The 15015-nt window shown below is 40.0% G+C and overlaps 7 protein-coding genes across 7 annotated transcripts; 5 read left to right on the top strand and 2 right to left on the bottom strand.

Annotated features, from left to right (window-relative positions):
* Nucleotides 1–3641: 3641 nt before the first annotated feature.
* Nucleotides 3642–4967, bottom strand: LOC145701247 (uncharacterized). The gene is made up of 4 exons (XM_081778470.1): nt 4945–4967; nt 4091–4499; nt 3930–4050; nt 3642–3889 (listed from the first exon to the last, which is right to left on the bottom strand). Exons 1-4 carry the CDS (start codon nt 4965–4967, stop codon nt 3642–3644), a joined length of 801 nt encoding a protein of 266 aa, XP_081634596.1.
* LOC145703786 (uncharacterized) lies at nt 4965–6107 on the bottom strand. The gene is made up of 3 exons (XM_081781175.1): nt 5525–6107; nt 5229–5427; nt 4965–5180 (listed from the first exon to the last, which is right to left on the bottom strand). Exons 1-3 carry the CDS (start codon nt 5580–5582, stop codon nt 4982–4984), a joined length of 456 nt encoding a protein of 151 aa, XP_081637301.1. The 5' UTR covers nt 5583–6107; the 3' UTR covers nt 4965–4981.
* A 744-nt stretch (nt 6108–6851) lies between these two features.
* LOC145702795 (forkhead box protein Q1-like) lies at nt 6852–8332 on the top strand. The gene is made up of 4 exons (XM_081780063.1): nt 6852–6935; nt 7013–7228; nt 7751–7892; nt 7967–8332. Exons 1-4 carry the CDS (start codon nt 6927–6929, stop codon nt 8173–8175), a joined length of 576 nt encoding a protein of 191 aa, XP_081636189.1. The 5' UTR covers nt 6852–6926; the 3' UTR covers nt 8176–8332.
* Nucleotides 8333–8468: 136 nt separating this feature from the next.
* LOC145701248 (uncharacterized) lies at nt 8469–9583 on the top strand. Its single transcript, XM_081778471.1, has 2 exons — nt 8469–8643; nt 8756–9583. Exons 1-2 carry the CDS (start codon nt 8572–8574, stop codon nt 9581–9583), a joined length of 900 nt encoding a protein of 299 aa, XP_081634597.1. The 5' UTR covers nt 8469–8571.
* A 40-nt stretch (nt 9584–9623) lies between these two features.
* On the top strand, nt 9624–10522 carry LOC145703612 (serine protease 30-like). The gene is made up of 2 exons (XM_081780993.1): nt 9624–10238; nt 10315–10522. The coding sequence occupies exons 1-2, from the start codon at nt 9809–9811 to the stop codon at nt 10317–10319; spliced, it is 435 nt and encodes a 144-aa protein (XP_081637119.1). The 5' UTR covers nt 9624–9808; the 3' UTR covers nt 10320–10522.
* Nucleotides 10523–10625: 103 nt separating this feature from the next.
* LOC145702459 (uncharacterized) lies at nt 10626–12076 on the top strand. Its single transcript, XM_081779690.1, has 2 exons — nt 10626–10747; nt 10868–12076. Exons 1-2 carry the CDS (start codon nt 10682–10684, stop codon nt 12062–12064), a joined length of 1263 nt encoding a protein of 420 aa, XP_081635816.1. The 5' UTR covers nt 10626–10681; the 3' UTR covers nt 12065–12076.
* A 12-nt stretch (nt 12077–12088) lies between these two features.
* On the top strand, nt 12089–12858 carry LOC145702471 (serine protease 1-like; the record flags this gene model as incomplete). Its single annotated transcript, XM_081779703.1, has 2 exons — nt 12089–12291; nt 12332–12858. Coding segments are annotated over 2 exons (702 nt in total), but the record flags the coding sequence as incomplete, so codon positions are not given.
* Nucleotides 12859–15015: the final 2157 nt, after the last annotated feature.

Consider the following 15015-nt stretch of genomic DNA (forward strand, 5'->3'; position numbering starts at 1 on the left):
TCGTCATAATCTGTAGAATCGCCAAAAAACAAAAAAAATGACATATTTTTCCGATAACAGACGGGGCCATTTGTAAACGAATGTAATTAGGCTTCGAAAATAGATGAGAATGCCACTTTTTGGCAGACAGAAGTACAGAATCTGTTCAATCGCTGAATAATGCAGAGTGATTTTAACTGAGAAAAAAGGGGCGAAACATTGACAGATAGAAATTGACTTAGAGAAATGCGTCTTTTCGTTTTTCTTTGCTTGGTTTTCACCATGTCAGGAAAGTTTTTTATAGGAAAAAATTGAATTCATTTCTTAAAAATACTTAAAAAAGAAGCAGCAATGTTTGGGCTGAAATTTGCTGATCCACGGTTTTCATTAAATAACTATATTTTGCATCGTTTTATAAATTAAGGTTCCATCGCGTGGTTAAACAACGATATAATCGAAAAAGCTGCCATCAAAGATTCACTCAGATGCTACGCAACCTCTCGGCAGGAATCGGAGACGGGATGCTGTCCGACAATTTCAACGACTTGGGCTTGTCTCAAAAGGACTAGGGTGGGCGAAAGTTGTGCATCTAGGGCTAGGCTGCTGCTGAAGGGTAAGCTTGTTTCTGACTGGCTGACAAAATAGATGCCGGCATCTGATTTGCTTAAAAACTCAATCGACTTGGAGAATTTCGCCCACCCTACTTAAAGGCGAAAATTTTTTCTCAATACAAACTTTGTCTTGAGGGAGCGTCAAATTTTCTCTGACTTTGAATTTAGAATAATAAAAAATAAAGAAAATCTATAAAAGTCGTTCTCTTTTTCTTTATTTTCATGAAGACAGCCGGTAAGGATAAAAGTCACTTTCTGTGAAACGCACTTTCAATAATTGAATCTTCATTTTTAAAAATGTGATTTGAAAGTGTTCTCTTTTCTGAAAAATGTGTTGTATTGAAAAATTGTATAAAATTTTACAAGGTCTGTGCGGAAGAAAATACAAAAAAGTCCGAGCAAGAAAGAAAAAGAGAAAAGGCGGAGGAGGTTCTAATACTGGTTCAATGTAAATTTTGTCCAGGAGGATTTTATTGACGATCTTTCTACTAGATGCGTAGCCAGAACAGCTGTGAGGAAATGGAATGATGCGAGGAGGGGAGATGATTTTTTGGAAATCGAGTACAACGAAGCGAGAGAGCAGCAGTTTGAATATCTTGAGGAGGATGAAGAGTTCTTCTCGACCGATTCAGAGGAAGAGGAAGAAGAGGTTGAAGATGATGGTCTTAGTCAGAGCTTTTCTACTGCATAAGGAGATACTTTCAATCTAGGGATAAATAAGATTTATCTTTCTGAACGTTAAAAAAGAATGTTTTTCTTCGATAAAGCTTGTTGAACAGCGAGCTAGAAAGCGAGCTCGTCGATCCCGAAAAATCAGAAGCCGATGATGAAAAATCCATTCAAAGTGTCGAAGAAGAGCGAAAACTCCGACAATCCATCATCATCCGAAATCAACAAGGAGAGCGAAATGACGATTCAGAAGATGAAATAATTTCTACCACTCAATCATCCTCAGGTTATTCTTATTCCCGGGAGTTTAATAGGGAGATAAAAGAAACATTAAGAGTCACGAATGGAAAAAGAGCAAGAAATCGAAGAAAAAGATGAAGAACTTGCAACATTTTCTGCTGAAGATTAAATTTGAACTCAATTCTTTGAATACCATCATTCTTCATTGATAAACTGTCATGTACTGCATCTATTTTTGTCAAGAACACGGGTTCTTACTGGCGAATACAACTTGTTTGACCATCTTTCATTTCCTTTTTTCGAGGGGTAGGTTCTTTTGCGCTGTAAAGAATGAATATTCATCAGGATTCTTGAAGGTATAAAAACTTTTGTCGAAACATCAAGAATCGTGGGTAGAGTGACAAAAGAAAAATGTTCAAAATTCTTCTTGCCATTTTTTCGCTTGCAACTGGACTCATCGTACAAGAGATTGTTCAGAAAAATAAAGAGGATCAATGTTAAGGGTTTCTCAAAGCAAAAGAGAGGACTATTTTGAATTGCTTGAGAGAACCCATAAAAGTGCAATAATGCTGCTTTTGTTGTCGAAAAATGAAGAATACTGGAATGCAGCACTTAAAAATTTAGATCGCCCGTTCAGAAAATTCAACCCAATGTGTGAAATTCTAGCGCAGACCATGGCGAGCATCAGTAACGGCTTCAAAACCAAAGATATCCATAAGAATGATAAACATAAAAAGCTCCATATAGACACGAATGCGAAGAGAACCCGACATTCATATTTTGCTGCAAAAAGAAAGTCCACAGACTCTGAATCTCAAAAAGTCAAATACTCAAATTAAACCGTGAAACTCATCTTTTTGGTCATTTAAGCTAGCCACAGCCTTCATTATTCCTTCATATAACTTTTCATCAAGCGCGCAGAACCACATTTTCCTGTCATTTGCATTTATCGAACCGACGAGGTCTTGTGTGTATTTTAAAGAGTATAAAAGCAGTTTATTCGGAGATTTACTTTCTAGTTCTGATTGAAAAAGAAAGAGAATGCGGATGTTTCTCTGCCTCTTTTCGCTGTTTTTGATCGGTTCGGCTTTTCCACTGACGGAAAGATCATCATTAGGAAGGGTAGAACAGAGAGAACGGAAAAACTCTTTTCAATGATTAGGGTCTTTTCTCGAAAAGCTCGGCCTTTCGTATCAAGAATCGAGATAGAGAAAAGACCCGACAAAAGTGCAAAAGAATTAATGATTCTTTTAAACGAGAACGAAGAATATTGGAGTTCTGTGATGTCACATTTCAACCGACCTTTTAATAACATTAACGCCATGTGCAATATGCTCGACCAGGCGATTCAAATAGCCGCTGGAATAAGAAGAGGAAGATGATATCCTTTTGTGAGGTTTTACGAACCCTGAGGCCGGAGATTTTATCTGAGGCCACATCTTACTGCGCGCTACGCGTGCATCTCAGTCGTCTTGTAAATAAAACTCGAGCAACACCTTTTCCAGAGTTCTTGTCTTTTATTCACCGCACTAGAGAATACGCAAAGTGGGGAACTTCTAGCAAGCCGCAGGATTTGCAAGACCTTACACTTTCATAAACAAAATTTATTAAAAACCGTAATAAAATGCAAAAATAGACAAAAGAATCCTTTGGCGATATATAAGGTGGCATTTTGGAAGGGTCCACTGTCAAGCTTTGACACGAAAAAACAACTGATATGGCGAAAATGCAATATATTATTTATTTTTCATTTCTAGTCACGCAAAATATTCGGCCGCGAAATAAACCAAAGAATAAAAGATAATCTGGACCCTCATTTGATAAATTTTAATGCCTCTTCTTTATTTAATGATATCAGCAGGTGAAACAAATTGCAGAACATCATCAAGCTTTATATTCAAGAAAAATATGCGCTTTCGACTGTTCATCCTTCTTTCTTTTGCTTTGGGAATGTATTCAAGAGATCAAAAAACTTGTGATAAGCTTCTGGACGAAATCCACCTTGACAAAATGGAATACGAAGATCCTAGCGACGCTATGATATTTTGCGAACTGATGAGGGTTGTGCTTCGCCCTTCTCCTCCCCAAAACAATCTTCAAGTCTTTTGAGTAAATAAATCTTTCCATTTGAGAGTTTACTTTCTAATAAAAGTCATAGTAGGAGAGGTCATCCTCGATTCGACAGAGATCGACTTCGCAGGGTTCAGTTATCTTCATATCGTTGATGACAAAATTGTAGTATGGTTCCCAGTCTTTCGCGATTTTTCTTGTCCTAGATCGACTAGCTTGGCCGCAAGTTGCAGAACAGGAGCTCCATTGCGACCAGGGTTGAATTGCGCATTCTGGAATTTGGTCGAAAATGAACCATTGTGCCCTGTTACTTTGTTTTACTGAAAAATTTTTCGAAAAGAAACAACAAAAACCGCTTACTGTTGAGATCTCCATGAAGAAAGTAATCCGGTTCATTTGGCAACGAAATTGCGAAGTAGTCCAGTCCCCGTCTGGACATCATCTTTCTTACTGTCCAGAAGCTCTTTGCCCCGCTCTCTCCCTAAAAAATTATATTTCTGAAATCAGCCCAAGGCTTTTACCCAAATAGCGTTTGATGGCTTTCCTAGAAAATTTGGCTTCCAAACGAGATATTCTCCAGTGTTCTTTTGAATCTGATACGCTTGTGGATTGGAGCAATCGAGTTTGAGAGTGAACTCTGGGTTCACAGCGGACTTCATTATCAAATTGCTTCGAGTTCCTTTCATGACAAGGGCAGAACTAGAGCAGATATCCCGAGTAGGCTTGGCGCAGTCTCCACTATCGAAGAATGTTGTTGTACTAGTTGTGCGGGTTGTCGTAGTCGTTGTACTAGTTGACGTTGTTGTTGATGTGGTAATTGTTTTTGTTGTCTTCCGGGTAGTTGTCGTCGATGTTGTCGTCGTCGTAATGGTCGTTGACGTTGTTGTCGTCGTCGTTGTCGTTGTTGTAGTCGAGGTTGTTGTGGTTGTTCTGGATAATGGATTCAAAAAAAAATCGCTTCAGCGAGTCGCTAAAATTTGATAGAGATCAAAAACTTAAAATTTGTTATTTATGAATGGATTTCAAATCCGAATGTTGTGGTCGAGGTTGTTGTGGTCGTAGTAGAGGTGGTTGTAGTAGTGGTCGTTGTTGTTGATGAGGTGGTTCTTCTCTTTGTTGTTGATGTTGAAGTCGTTGTAGTTGTTGTAGTTGTTGTAGTAGTTGTTGAAGTTGTCGTCGTAGTAGATGTTGTTGTGCTAGTAGTGGTCGTAGTTGTGGTCGTAGTTGTGCTTGTAGTTGTTGTAGTTGTGGTCGTTGTTGTTGTTCGCGTTGTTGTTGTCGTTGTAGTAGAAGTAGTTGTAGTTGTTGTTGTTGTTGTTGACGTCGTTGTTGTTGTACTTGTCGTAGTAGTTGAAGAAGTCGATGTCGTTGTTGCTGGAGCTCTCTGACTTTCCCCATAGCTTTTCTCAAGTTCAAAAAAATCCTGTTTTATATTTTATACGAAACTTGAGAACTTTCAAAACTTGGCAATTATTCATCGAGTAGTAGGTCACCTTGAACTGAGGGACAATAGAACAGCCGCTCAAAGAAACGCACAAGAATCGCCCGTTCCTGGGCATCGTTTGGAAAGCGTCGCAAAACTTGTTTTGCTTGCATTTTTCAAAGCAAAGTCTGAATGAGTTGGATTGATTTACTAAAAGATGATGATCCTCTGACTACCTTTCTGATTCGACACTTATTGCGCGTCCTAAATAATGTTTGCTTGAATTGCATCTGTAGTGTTGGATTGGCTGGCAGTTGGAAAAATCAAAGACGTTTTCGGTTTGGAAATAGTCGATTGTTGTTGTGGTGCTTGTAGTTGTCGTTGTTGTCGTTGTTGTCGTCGTTGTGGTAGAAGTTGTGGTAGTCGTTTTTTGGTCTAAATAAGAATGATCATTGGAAATTTTTTTTGATTGGCCAGATTCTTTTTTTTTTGAAAGAGTTAAACAACTATCAGAAGTCAAAAATCCTTGTACCTTCAGGTAAAGAGACGCAAACAGCATAAGCATTTGTATTTCTTGAAATCAGATACATTTTTCCCGCTTTGAGCACAACATTCGGCAAGTATTCGTATTTATACGATCTCGAAAATAGCTGCCTTGAAAATCTATTGATCCACTGGGGAACTTCGAGTCCAAGGTCATCCTTCAAAACTGGCACACGGGTTCCGTCAAAATTTGTGAATCCAATTTGAGTGAGGCCAAGATGAACTCGTTGGTCGAAAGAAAGTCCGAGCGTCTCGTACAGTTCTTTGAATTCGCCTCGTTTTGGTTGGGTTCGAGGGACGTACAAAACGCCGCTGTTTCGTTGGCAGTAGTATTCGGCATGAGATTTTACTAATTCAACAGGTCTTGCAAGCCAAACACTTATCCTGGCTTCATAAAATGTTCTTTATCAAACAATTTAGTTGATCTTTGAAGCCATAACAAAGTCCATTAAAATCATACGCATAAGACGGACATCCCTTTGGATGCTCTCCTCTTGAGCCCATATAGCTTGAACCGTAACCGTAGCCACCGTAGCCAAAAACTTGATAAACTAAGAGTTGAAATAGTTGTCGCATTTCTCTGTTTTGATCGATCGGAAAGAAAAAGAACGAGGTACTAATCTGATGATTTATTTACTTTTTTAAAGCGTCTCAAAACAATCAAGAGCTACTCATCAGATTTGAGACCCTCTGATTTAAATAAAAATTAAAGAACTTATTTGAAGCACACATGAAATATATCATGCTGCCTCGAGTCGAGGCCCCTCGACTGGCGGCTGGGGACAGCAGCTGATCACCAGCTATGGGTAAGGCCAATATAATAAGTACCATATGGATTTTACCATCTGTAGACTGCATCTTTTAGGCATAAAATCGGAGTGCTATGGTAAGAATATCCACAAATATGAATCAAAAACGTAAAAAATTTATCGCTCTATCATTTCAAAAATAATGGAGCGTAAAATATTTCACATCCCTAAGATTTTTTAAGAATTTCGTATCATGGTGAATCCGAACTTTGTTAGAACTGATGTATCAAAGATCATAACAACTTGTATCCTATAAATAAATTTTAAAGAGAAACAAATGTTGATGGTTCAAAGAGACTTTATTCTAAAGTTTATGTGTGTAAAATTGCTTGTTTGCTAGATGTGCACTTAACAAGTTTAGAGTATATTTGAGAGAAGGTGTTGAAGAGGGGCGATTAACTTCTGTCCAAACTGTGACGTCGGCTTGTAGAGTCGCCACTTGAGCGAGAAGCCAAGTGGCTGTTTCTTCGGAAACAATAGATTCAGATCAACATCGCCTGACTGCGCCACCGCTCACATTCTGTCAGACCTTCCAGACGATCCAAAGAAGCTGCTGCCGAACAGATAGAGTAAATTGACGAAATGACAAAGGTAAATAATTTATCAAGAAATTATCAAAAATTCGCCTCTAAAGCAGGGTACCTTTTTATCGGACAAATTCTTTCTAGAGTCCGAAATCCCGCGGATATCGACGTCATGAAAAACCACCCCTCTCCTACATCACCTTGATCGCCATGGCCATCAAGTCCCACTCGAGCCAGCGCGCAACCCTGCAGCAGATAAACGAATGGCTCGCTGCAAATTTCCCCTTCTTCAGAGGTGAATACGTTGGATGGAAAAACTCAGTCAGACATAATTTGAGTCTCAATGATTGCTTTGTAAAGGTTAGTTGATTTATGTTTTGAAACGAGTTCGATTCCCGCTGTGAATTGGTATTTGGGCGAGTTAGATTTGGATTATTTGTTTTGAAGAATGTAAGCTAAGAATCAATTTTCCTTGATTCTAGCTTAGTGCCAAATAATAGGCATGAAACCTCAGCAGGTTAACCCTTAACGTTCTTCGCTGATAAGGTTTGCTACAGGAAGTAAACCATTGTTCATGGAAAATTCCGCGAGACGATGAATTTAAGACTAGAAAAGATTATTTACGGAATATCATTGTTCAGCTTATGTACAGTAGACTTGCGGTGAGTGAATGCTTATTCAAGCCCATTCAAGAGCAGCGGATATTACGCTGATGAAAAATCAACTCCCATGAAAGGAGCGCTCACTTTTGTTGAAAATGCAAATTTATTATTGTCGTTACGGAATCAGCGGATTTGAATTATCAGAAGAAAGATGGAATTTTCCACCATTATGACATACCAATTGAATAATCAAATAACAGTTAGTAACTGTAGTCTTTAGATTCTTCGAGATCCAAGCCGGCCATGGGGAAAAGACAATTACTGGACAATCGCTGAAAACTGCTCGTATATTTTTGACAACGGAGCGTTTCGACGACGAAGAAAAAATGAGCTTGCAAATCGACCCGCTCCCTTTTCGATAGGTAAACAAACATTGATTTAGATGTAGCTATAAAACTCTTTAAAATCATTCAATTATAACTATCAACATTCTAAGACTGGATTCTCTCCCTTCCAAATTCTCGCCCGTCAAGTCCTCTTTCCTCAAGCGATTCCGAAACATGCAGTGTTTCTTCAACAACACCTCCACCCGCACTCAAGCGACACTACCCGCTCTCCACCCTTCCCTTTTGCCTACCACGACGTTTGCCGCAAGTCTACCATGTCAAAAAACGCTCCTTCACGATCGACAGTATTCTCACTTGAAAAATCTGCAGTTTTTGAAGCACCAAAACGACGCGGTCGGAATTTTTCGCCCGACCAGAGACGAAGAAATCGAAAAAAAATTTCAGAAATTTTCGATTTTTGAACAAAAAAAATCGACGAAAGGAAAGTTCTTCCTGATTTATTACTGAAAAATGACAAAGGACACAATTAATGTTGTCTTGAAATAAAATAAATTGCCACACCTAATTTCTTTCAATAATTTCAGGGCAGTTTTTCAGACACGTTATCGTTATAGACCAAAATTGAAAGTGAAAGCTCTAGCGCCCCCCTTGAACCTTGGCATATCCCGAAGGGGCTGATATTCATAGCTTTTTCTTATCAGTCATACTTGTTTTTCTGGATAACAGGAAGTAAGAGAAGCAAGAGAAACAGTGGATGAAACTCTTGAGAAGTCTAACCATAGCTGGGGTCTATGCGGGCTGGCCGCAGAAGTTTGAGAATATCAAGGTAAGAAAGAGTACCTAGCCGCGGGCGGAATTACTTTTTGCGCTTGTATTTATGTAAGAATTCATGTCGCAAAGTTTTAAGGGATACATTCATTTGAATTTTCTTTTTCTAGGAAGAGGATGAAACAAAAGCATCGACTCTATCTGACTTCTGCACCGAGGAAATCATTCGAGTCAGGGACGCTCATCCCGTAGAAAATGGTTTTTGGGAATGCTCAGGTCTCAATGAAAGCGTCAGTAAAATGATTTGCAAGGCCAAATGCAATCTTGGAAATCTGAACAAAAAGGGAGCAGAAATCCGCGTCAAATGCAAGAACAGCCCGAGTCTCCAATTCAAAAAATTCAACGAAAATGACGAGCTCAAATGCGAAATAGCACCAAACTCGTGCGAGGGGCCGATTTCAGAGCTTGATATTATCAAAGGAAGATTGGAACTTGTCTCTTCAAGTGCTAGAAAGGGCGACAAATACGATTTGATCTGTGATACTGGCGCGGTTGTCGGATCGGTAAAATGCACAAATGGAAAGGTTTCTTCGAAAATACCCGATTTCGAGAGCGCTTGCGATCGGTTCGTTTGCGATCCAGCTGATGCCCTTGACGAGTTTCCGATCGGCCTTGGTGTTTGGAACTGCAAATCGAAGAAAGGCAAACTCACATGCAAAGCTGAATGCGGAATGTCACCGAGAAATGACAATATTCGATTTGAAATCAAATGCGACATTTCTGGCTGGTACATTCACAAGAAACCTGAATTTTCTGATGATGTCTGCCCGTCTGAGGAACCCACGGAAGAACCTGTAACTTATCCTACTCCAGATGGTTTTGAGCCAATCGTAGATACGATTCAATCAGGCCTACAGCTCTGTTCGAGCGAAGATAATTTTCCGGGCGCGAGCTCTAGAAATGTCGAAGGCAGGGTTCCTAAGAATAAAGCCAAATAAACTGTTAAACTTTAAATAACAAAAAAAATGCAAAAAAAAAAAGAACCTTAAAAAGCAAGCAAGATTGTCGGCGGAATCGATGCTGACAACAATGCCTGGCCCTTTATCGTCCGATTCAGCATCACCGTTCGGAATAATCCATCGCGTTACACCTGCGGAGGAGTAGTTGTTCATAACCACTGGGTACTCACAGCCGGTCATTGCTGCCAGAACAACGTCAATGGGATGCAAGCAACCTTTGGCGATCGATTGAAAAACGATCCTGACAGTAATGAATACACTCTTGACGCGGCAGACTGGTTCCGTCATCCACTTTGGGGCGATGCCAGTGATGGAACTGGGGGAAACCAAGATTGGTGCATGGTCAAATTCAACGAAGACATCATCGCAAATGACCCAGATGGTCTTGTCGGCATCCCATGTCTGCCAGACGTGAATCCGATCCCTTCACAACATGGCAAAGCTTGTTGGCTCGCTGGTTGGGGAAGGACTGAAGATGGCCAGTTGGCGAATGTTCTTCAATCGACGGGAATCAACGTTCTCGACCATGAATATTGCATCGAAAAAGGCAATAAAGAATTCCTGGAAGTCGATGATATCTGCGCAGCCGTTCCAGATATGGACAATGATGGAGATGTTGATGGAGGAAAAGATTCTTGCTCAGGAAATGGTTGAAAACACTCGTTTGAAAATTGAACACTATGCTCTAATAAGTAAAAATCTTTGAAAACCATAAACAGGTGATTCTGGAGGACCTCTTATTTGCCCCATCGACGGAAAAGCTATGATCATCGGTACAGTTTCAAGGGCAGTTGGCTGCGCCTTGGAAGGCTTCCCTGGTCTCAATACAAGCACATTCATTGGCAGAAATTGGATGAGAAATATCATCATTAATAACTCATAAAAAACTGCATTTGCCGTTCATGACCTGTCAATAAACTTTTCTTTTGAAAATTCGACTCATTTCCCGAGTTCCAGGTTCTAGCGCCCTCATGCAAAACATAACCTCGTTGCATTTCATCTCTCAGAAGCTACTCTTATGTTTTGGAGATCGATAAGATATCTTTTAAAAAGCGATTGAGAGGAAATTATAGAGACATGAAAATAAGCAGTCTCATCTTTGGGACGGCTCTGGGAGGTTGGGAAAATAAATGGGCGACCATGGTAAGTCAATTGCTTTTTAATTATAACGTAGACGAATTGTACTTTGCCCTAGGCACTTTTACTCTACCTAACCTGATTATTCTTGCTTTGGTTCATCCCTCCGCTGTATATTTATTTAAGCAAAAAGATGGGAGTTCCCAACGATCAGCAGTATCAGCATGCACGGCAGAAATGCAAAGTACGATGGATAGATTTTCGATTGAAAATGGATTCTGGGACTGCAAGGGCTTAGGTGAAGCCGTCAGTTCGATATCTTGCAAGGCCAAGTGTTCTAGTGGAACGCTTAATTTTGCGAAATCGGAGATCAAGGCGAAATGCAAGGATCCACCAGCGCTCAAGCTCAAGAATTTCGGCGAGGGCGACGAGCTCAAATGCGAAGAACAACCTGATCCATGTGATGGTCCAATTTCAGAACTCAATATTGTCAAAGGAACACTAGAACTTCTCTCTTCAAGTGCGAAAAAAGGAAATCAGTACAATCTTGTCTGCGATGACGGGGAAACTATGGGAACAGTAAAGTGTAAGAACGGAAACATCTCTTCAAAGATCACCAATTTCGAGTCTGCTTGTGATCGGTTCCTGTGCAAGGAAACTGAAGCAATGTCTTACTTCAACATCGGCACAGGAGAATGGAACTGCAAAACAAAAAAAGGAAAGGTCTTCTGTAAGGCGACATGTGAGGAGAAAAGCTCGAAAGTGCGCTTTCAAATAAAATGCGATCAGCGCGGCTGGTTTATTTCGAAGAAACCAGAATTTTCAACCGATGTTTGTTCTGCGCCGACAACAAGTTCTACAACAACGTCAACTACGACATCTACGACTTCGCCAGCGACTACCAGTACATCAACGAGTTCACCATCAACAACTTCTACCACGACTACGACAACATCGACGACGACAACACCAACAACTACAAGTTCTACTACTACATACTCGACAACTACAACATCTACAACTACTACTACAGCAACAACGACATCAACTACAACAACAACTACGACGACAACAACGTCAACGACGACTACAACTTCTACAACTCCAATGTCAACACCTCCAACAAGTACAACTACCACACCAACTACAACAACAAGCACTACAACAGATTCCAGCTCCAATAACGACGGATCGTCAGCTTTTGACCCAATAGTTGACACAATTACTTCTGGCCTGAAACTATGCACCGTTGAGAATAACTTCCCCGATCTAGGAAGCGCTAGAAACCTCGCTCCTAGTAGAATTGTTGGCGGAGTCAATGCAGATAACAATGCTTGGCCTTTCATAGGGACCGGTTTTAATTTCATTTTTCAGTTTTCTTGATATTGTTTGAAACCGAAAATAGTTCGGCTGACGTTAAATCATTTGTACACTTGTGGAGGCTTCGTTGTTCACAATAACTGGGTCGTCACTGCTGCGCACTGTTGCTTCGATGGCGTTTTCAATATTCGAGCTACTTTCGGTGATCGACAGAAAAATAACTGGGACAGCTCTGAGTACTCCATGGATGCGATTTCCTGGATTCAGCATCCTCTTTATGGCGACTCAAGGTTAGTTATTTGGATGATCGCTTTCAAATTTAATTTTTAGCGACGGAACGGGTTCAAACCAAGATTGGTGCATGGTCAAATTTGCTTCGGACATTATCGCAAACGATCCAGATGACAAAGTTGCAATGCCCTGCTTACCGACTGAGAATCCGATCCCTTCTCAAGCCGGTAGTGCTTGCTGGCTTGCTGGTTGGGGTTCTACTTCTTATGGAGGATCCCTTGCAAATGACCTTCAATCAGTCGGAGTCAACATCTTCGGGACTGACTACTGCATTGAGAAGGGATACAAAACCGAGCTTGAAGAAGACGACATCTGCGCCGGTGTTCCAGATCTTGATGATGATGGAGACGCCGATGGAGGAAAAGATGCGTGCCAGGGAGATTCTGGCGGACCTCTTGTCTGTGACATCGATGGTCGAGCTACAGTCATTGCAATTGTTTCAAGAGGCGTTGGTTGCGCGTGGAAGGGATTTCCTGGTGTTAACTCGAGCATTTTCGTTGCAAAACAATGGATCGAAAATACTATCCGAAACAATTAACGGTTCTTTCTCCATGAATAAAATTCCTATTTTATTAGCGTCTCTTTATCGTTCATTTTTTCAGTATACAGAGAGATAATCCTGATTGAAACTCTTCGTATAATTTTCTTCTTCATCTTTCTTCTCAACATGAGGATTCAGTGCCCAAACAGCCACGGCAAGAATCAACTCAATTGCACCAAAAATGTACCCCAAATCTGAAAAAAAGTAAACTTGAATATTATTGTTGGTCTCTGAGACCAGTGAACTTTATTACTCAACAACCCATGCTTCTAAGTCAGAGCGTGGATTTACTTTGACACATGAGCGGTGGAAGAGCTTCAAGGTTAACGTTTTTAAAAGTCACGGCGGAAAGAAATCAATAACAGTACTTACATAAGCATGCCCCAAATTCGTACCGCACCAGGTTCTCGTCATGTTGAACCATCCCTATGCTGTGAGTCGGGCCCATTTTTGAATCATTTGAGTAAGCTTGTAAGATTATGTCCGTGAATAAACCAGAAACAATGATGAGGAAAGTTCCGGAGAGAAGGTATAATAGACTTGCTTTTAGGCTGGCAATAAGGCTACTAAACATAAATTTTTGATAATTGTTTTCCAATTTTAAATTGGTAATTTATTTTCGCAAAACCAGCCTGATCTTGCGAGCCATTTTTTAATGAAAGGGTCCATTGTAATCAGCACTAGATTCCAATTTCCACTCAAAAAATACACTAGCGGAAAAGATAAGCTATGGTCTGATCAAGAAAGCCAAACAAACCAATATGAGCCAGGATAGCAAAGCAGATAGAAAATATCATCATGATTCTGGAACTGAGTACGAGCGAATCAAATTGAAACCATGGAACTTTTTCAGGTCTATATTTGTCGAAAAAAATAGACCGAAGACCTCACTGATCATTTAACCTTTGGAGAATCAAAGCATCATTGAAAAAATAGAAATGAGATTTTCTCAAAATGTCATCTGGAATGAGCAAAAAAAGCCGAGGATTTTGACTGAGCCTTGTTTTTGAAATAAGACCCTTCCTTCGTAGTCATCGCAGTGGAACCCATGTGCCCCGTGCGATGTGCATTGAGCAAATAAGCCTTTCCAATACGTCTGTCCCAATGCCAAAGACATGGAGGATTTACGACTTGAAACCATCCAGCTTGAGCTCAGAACCAAGATTGCATTCACAAACACGCAAAGAAAACTAAACATTCCAATAGATAAATGATCAATAGCTTATTAACAATGGGGTTTTAATGATAAAGATTTCGTCTGATGATAGAAATTGACGAGAAATAGGGACTAAAATTCCAAAAACAAAAATAATCTATATGACCTTCTCAGAAATAAGTTCCCATTAGAGACAGCTTGTCTTCCTCAATTTACTTACCTGATATTCCACAGAGCAAATCCTCCAATGTCATTATTGTTCTCGATTCTCGTCTCTTCTTTTCTCTGTCGAGCCATACAACCAAAACTTGCGGTAATTTGAGGAGCTCTGAGCTGCCAAAAGTTCTTACGTCAGGCTTTCTGTTCCTGTCTGTTGGTGATGCAAATAATTGCTCGTAAAATAAGTGTATCCGATTTTCGGGTTTGGGCTTCGATGACCTTTGAAATAAGCATTCTTCTTCGACCTGACAATCATTAACTCCAAACGAAACAATTAAGCACTTCACAGGCCGCCTTATTATTTCCAAAACGCTTGTTATAATCATTTATATTGACGGCAAATAAGGGCCGATTCGGGTAGACTAGGGGTCATTTAAAATATATTTTTTTGATTGAGAATATTTGCTTGCCCCTTTGAAATTACATAAACTTAAGTTCGCCGCTACAATCATCCGTTGACTCGTCAAATCCCTCGTGACTGACTCAAGACAAAATTTTACGAGTTAAATATTCTTTCGCCACGGTTGTCGCTCTTTCTCGGCCTATAAAACAAATTCTCCTTCGTTCAGGTTTTCATATTTTCAAACAACAAAGAAAAAAAACAAAAAGCCAATATTAAAAAAATGGTCGCCACAATGATAGTCAAGCACTCTTCTATGAAACATATGACGAAAATGTTGATGAAAGAAAAGAAACTCATGGCCAAGACGAGATCTCTTTCGGCCAGTTCGGAGCCGATGATGTTAAAACTCGATCGCATTGAAACCAAAATGGAAGTTGCATTGACATTCATGAGTGCTCTTCTCG

This window comes from Oikopleura dioica, chromosome PAR (genome assembly GCF_907165135.1).
Source record: "Oikopleura dioica chromosome PAR, OKI2018_I68_1.0, whole genome shotgun sequence".
Taxonomy (NCBI): Eukaryota; Metazoa; Chordata; class Appendicularia; order Copelata; family Oikopleuridae; genus Oikopleura; species Oikopleura dioica.

Bases quoted from the DNA above. Each gene is read 5' to 3' on its own strand.
- LOC145703786 (XM_081781175.1), bottom strand. From the start codon at position 5,582: ATGTATCTGATTTCAAGAAATACAAATGCTTATGCTGTTTGCGTCTCT. The intron at 5,428-5,524 runs GTACAAGGATTT...ATTCTTATTTAG, and splicing joins TTGCGTCTCTTTACCTGAAG to ACCAAAAAACGACTACCACA. The intron at 5,181-5,228 runs GTAGTCAGAGGA...CAACTCATTCAG, and splicing joins ATAAGTGTCGAATCAGAAAG to ACTTTGCTTTGAAAAATGCA.
- LOC145703612 (XM_081780993.1), top strand. From the start codon at position 9,809: ATGCAAGCAACCTTTGGCGATCGATTGAAAAACGATCCTGACAGTAAT.
- LOC145702795 (XM_081780063.1), top strand. The intron at 7,229-7,750 runs GTTAGTTGATTT...TGTAGTCTTTAG, and splicing joins TCAATGATTGCTTTGTAAAG to ATTCTTCGAGATCCAAGCCG. The intron at 7,893-7,966 runs GTAAACAAACAT...CAACATTCTAAG, and splicing joins ACCCGCTCCCTTTTCGATAG to ACTGGATTCTCTCCCTTCCA.
- LOC145701247 (XM_081778470.1), bottom strand. From the start codon at position 4,967: ATGGGGAAAGTCAGAGAGCTCCA. The intron at 4,500-4,944 runs GCAACAACGACA...TCCATTATCCAG, and splicing joins GGGAAAGTCAGAGAGCTCCA to AACAACCACAACAACCTCGA. The intron at 3,890-3,929 runs GTAAGCGGTTTT...AAAATTTTTCAG, and splicing joins TCTTCATGGAGATCTCAACA to TAAAACAAAGTAACAGGGCA.
- LOC145701248 (XM_081778471.1), top strand. From the start codon at position 8,572: ATGAAACTCTTGAGAAGTCTAACCATAGCTGGGGTCTATGCGGGCTGG. The intron at 8,644-8,755 runs GTAAGAAAGAGT...TTCTTTTTCTAG, and splicing joins AGAAGTTTGAGAATATCAAG to GAAGAGGATGAAACAAAAGC.
- LOC145702459 (XM_081779690.1), top strand. From the start codon at position 10,682: ATGAAAATAAGCAGTCTCATCTTTGGGACGGCTCTGGGAGGTTGGGAA. The intron at 10,748-10,867 runs GTAAGTCAATTG...TATTTATTTAAG, and splicing joins AAAATAAATGGGCGACCATG to CAAAAAGATGGGAGTTCCCA.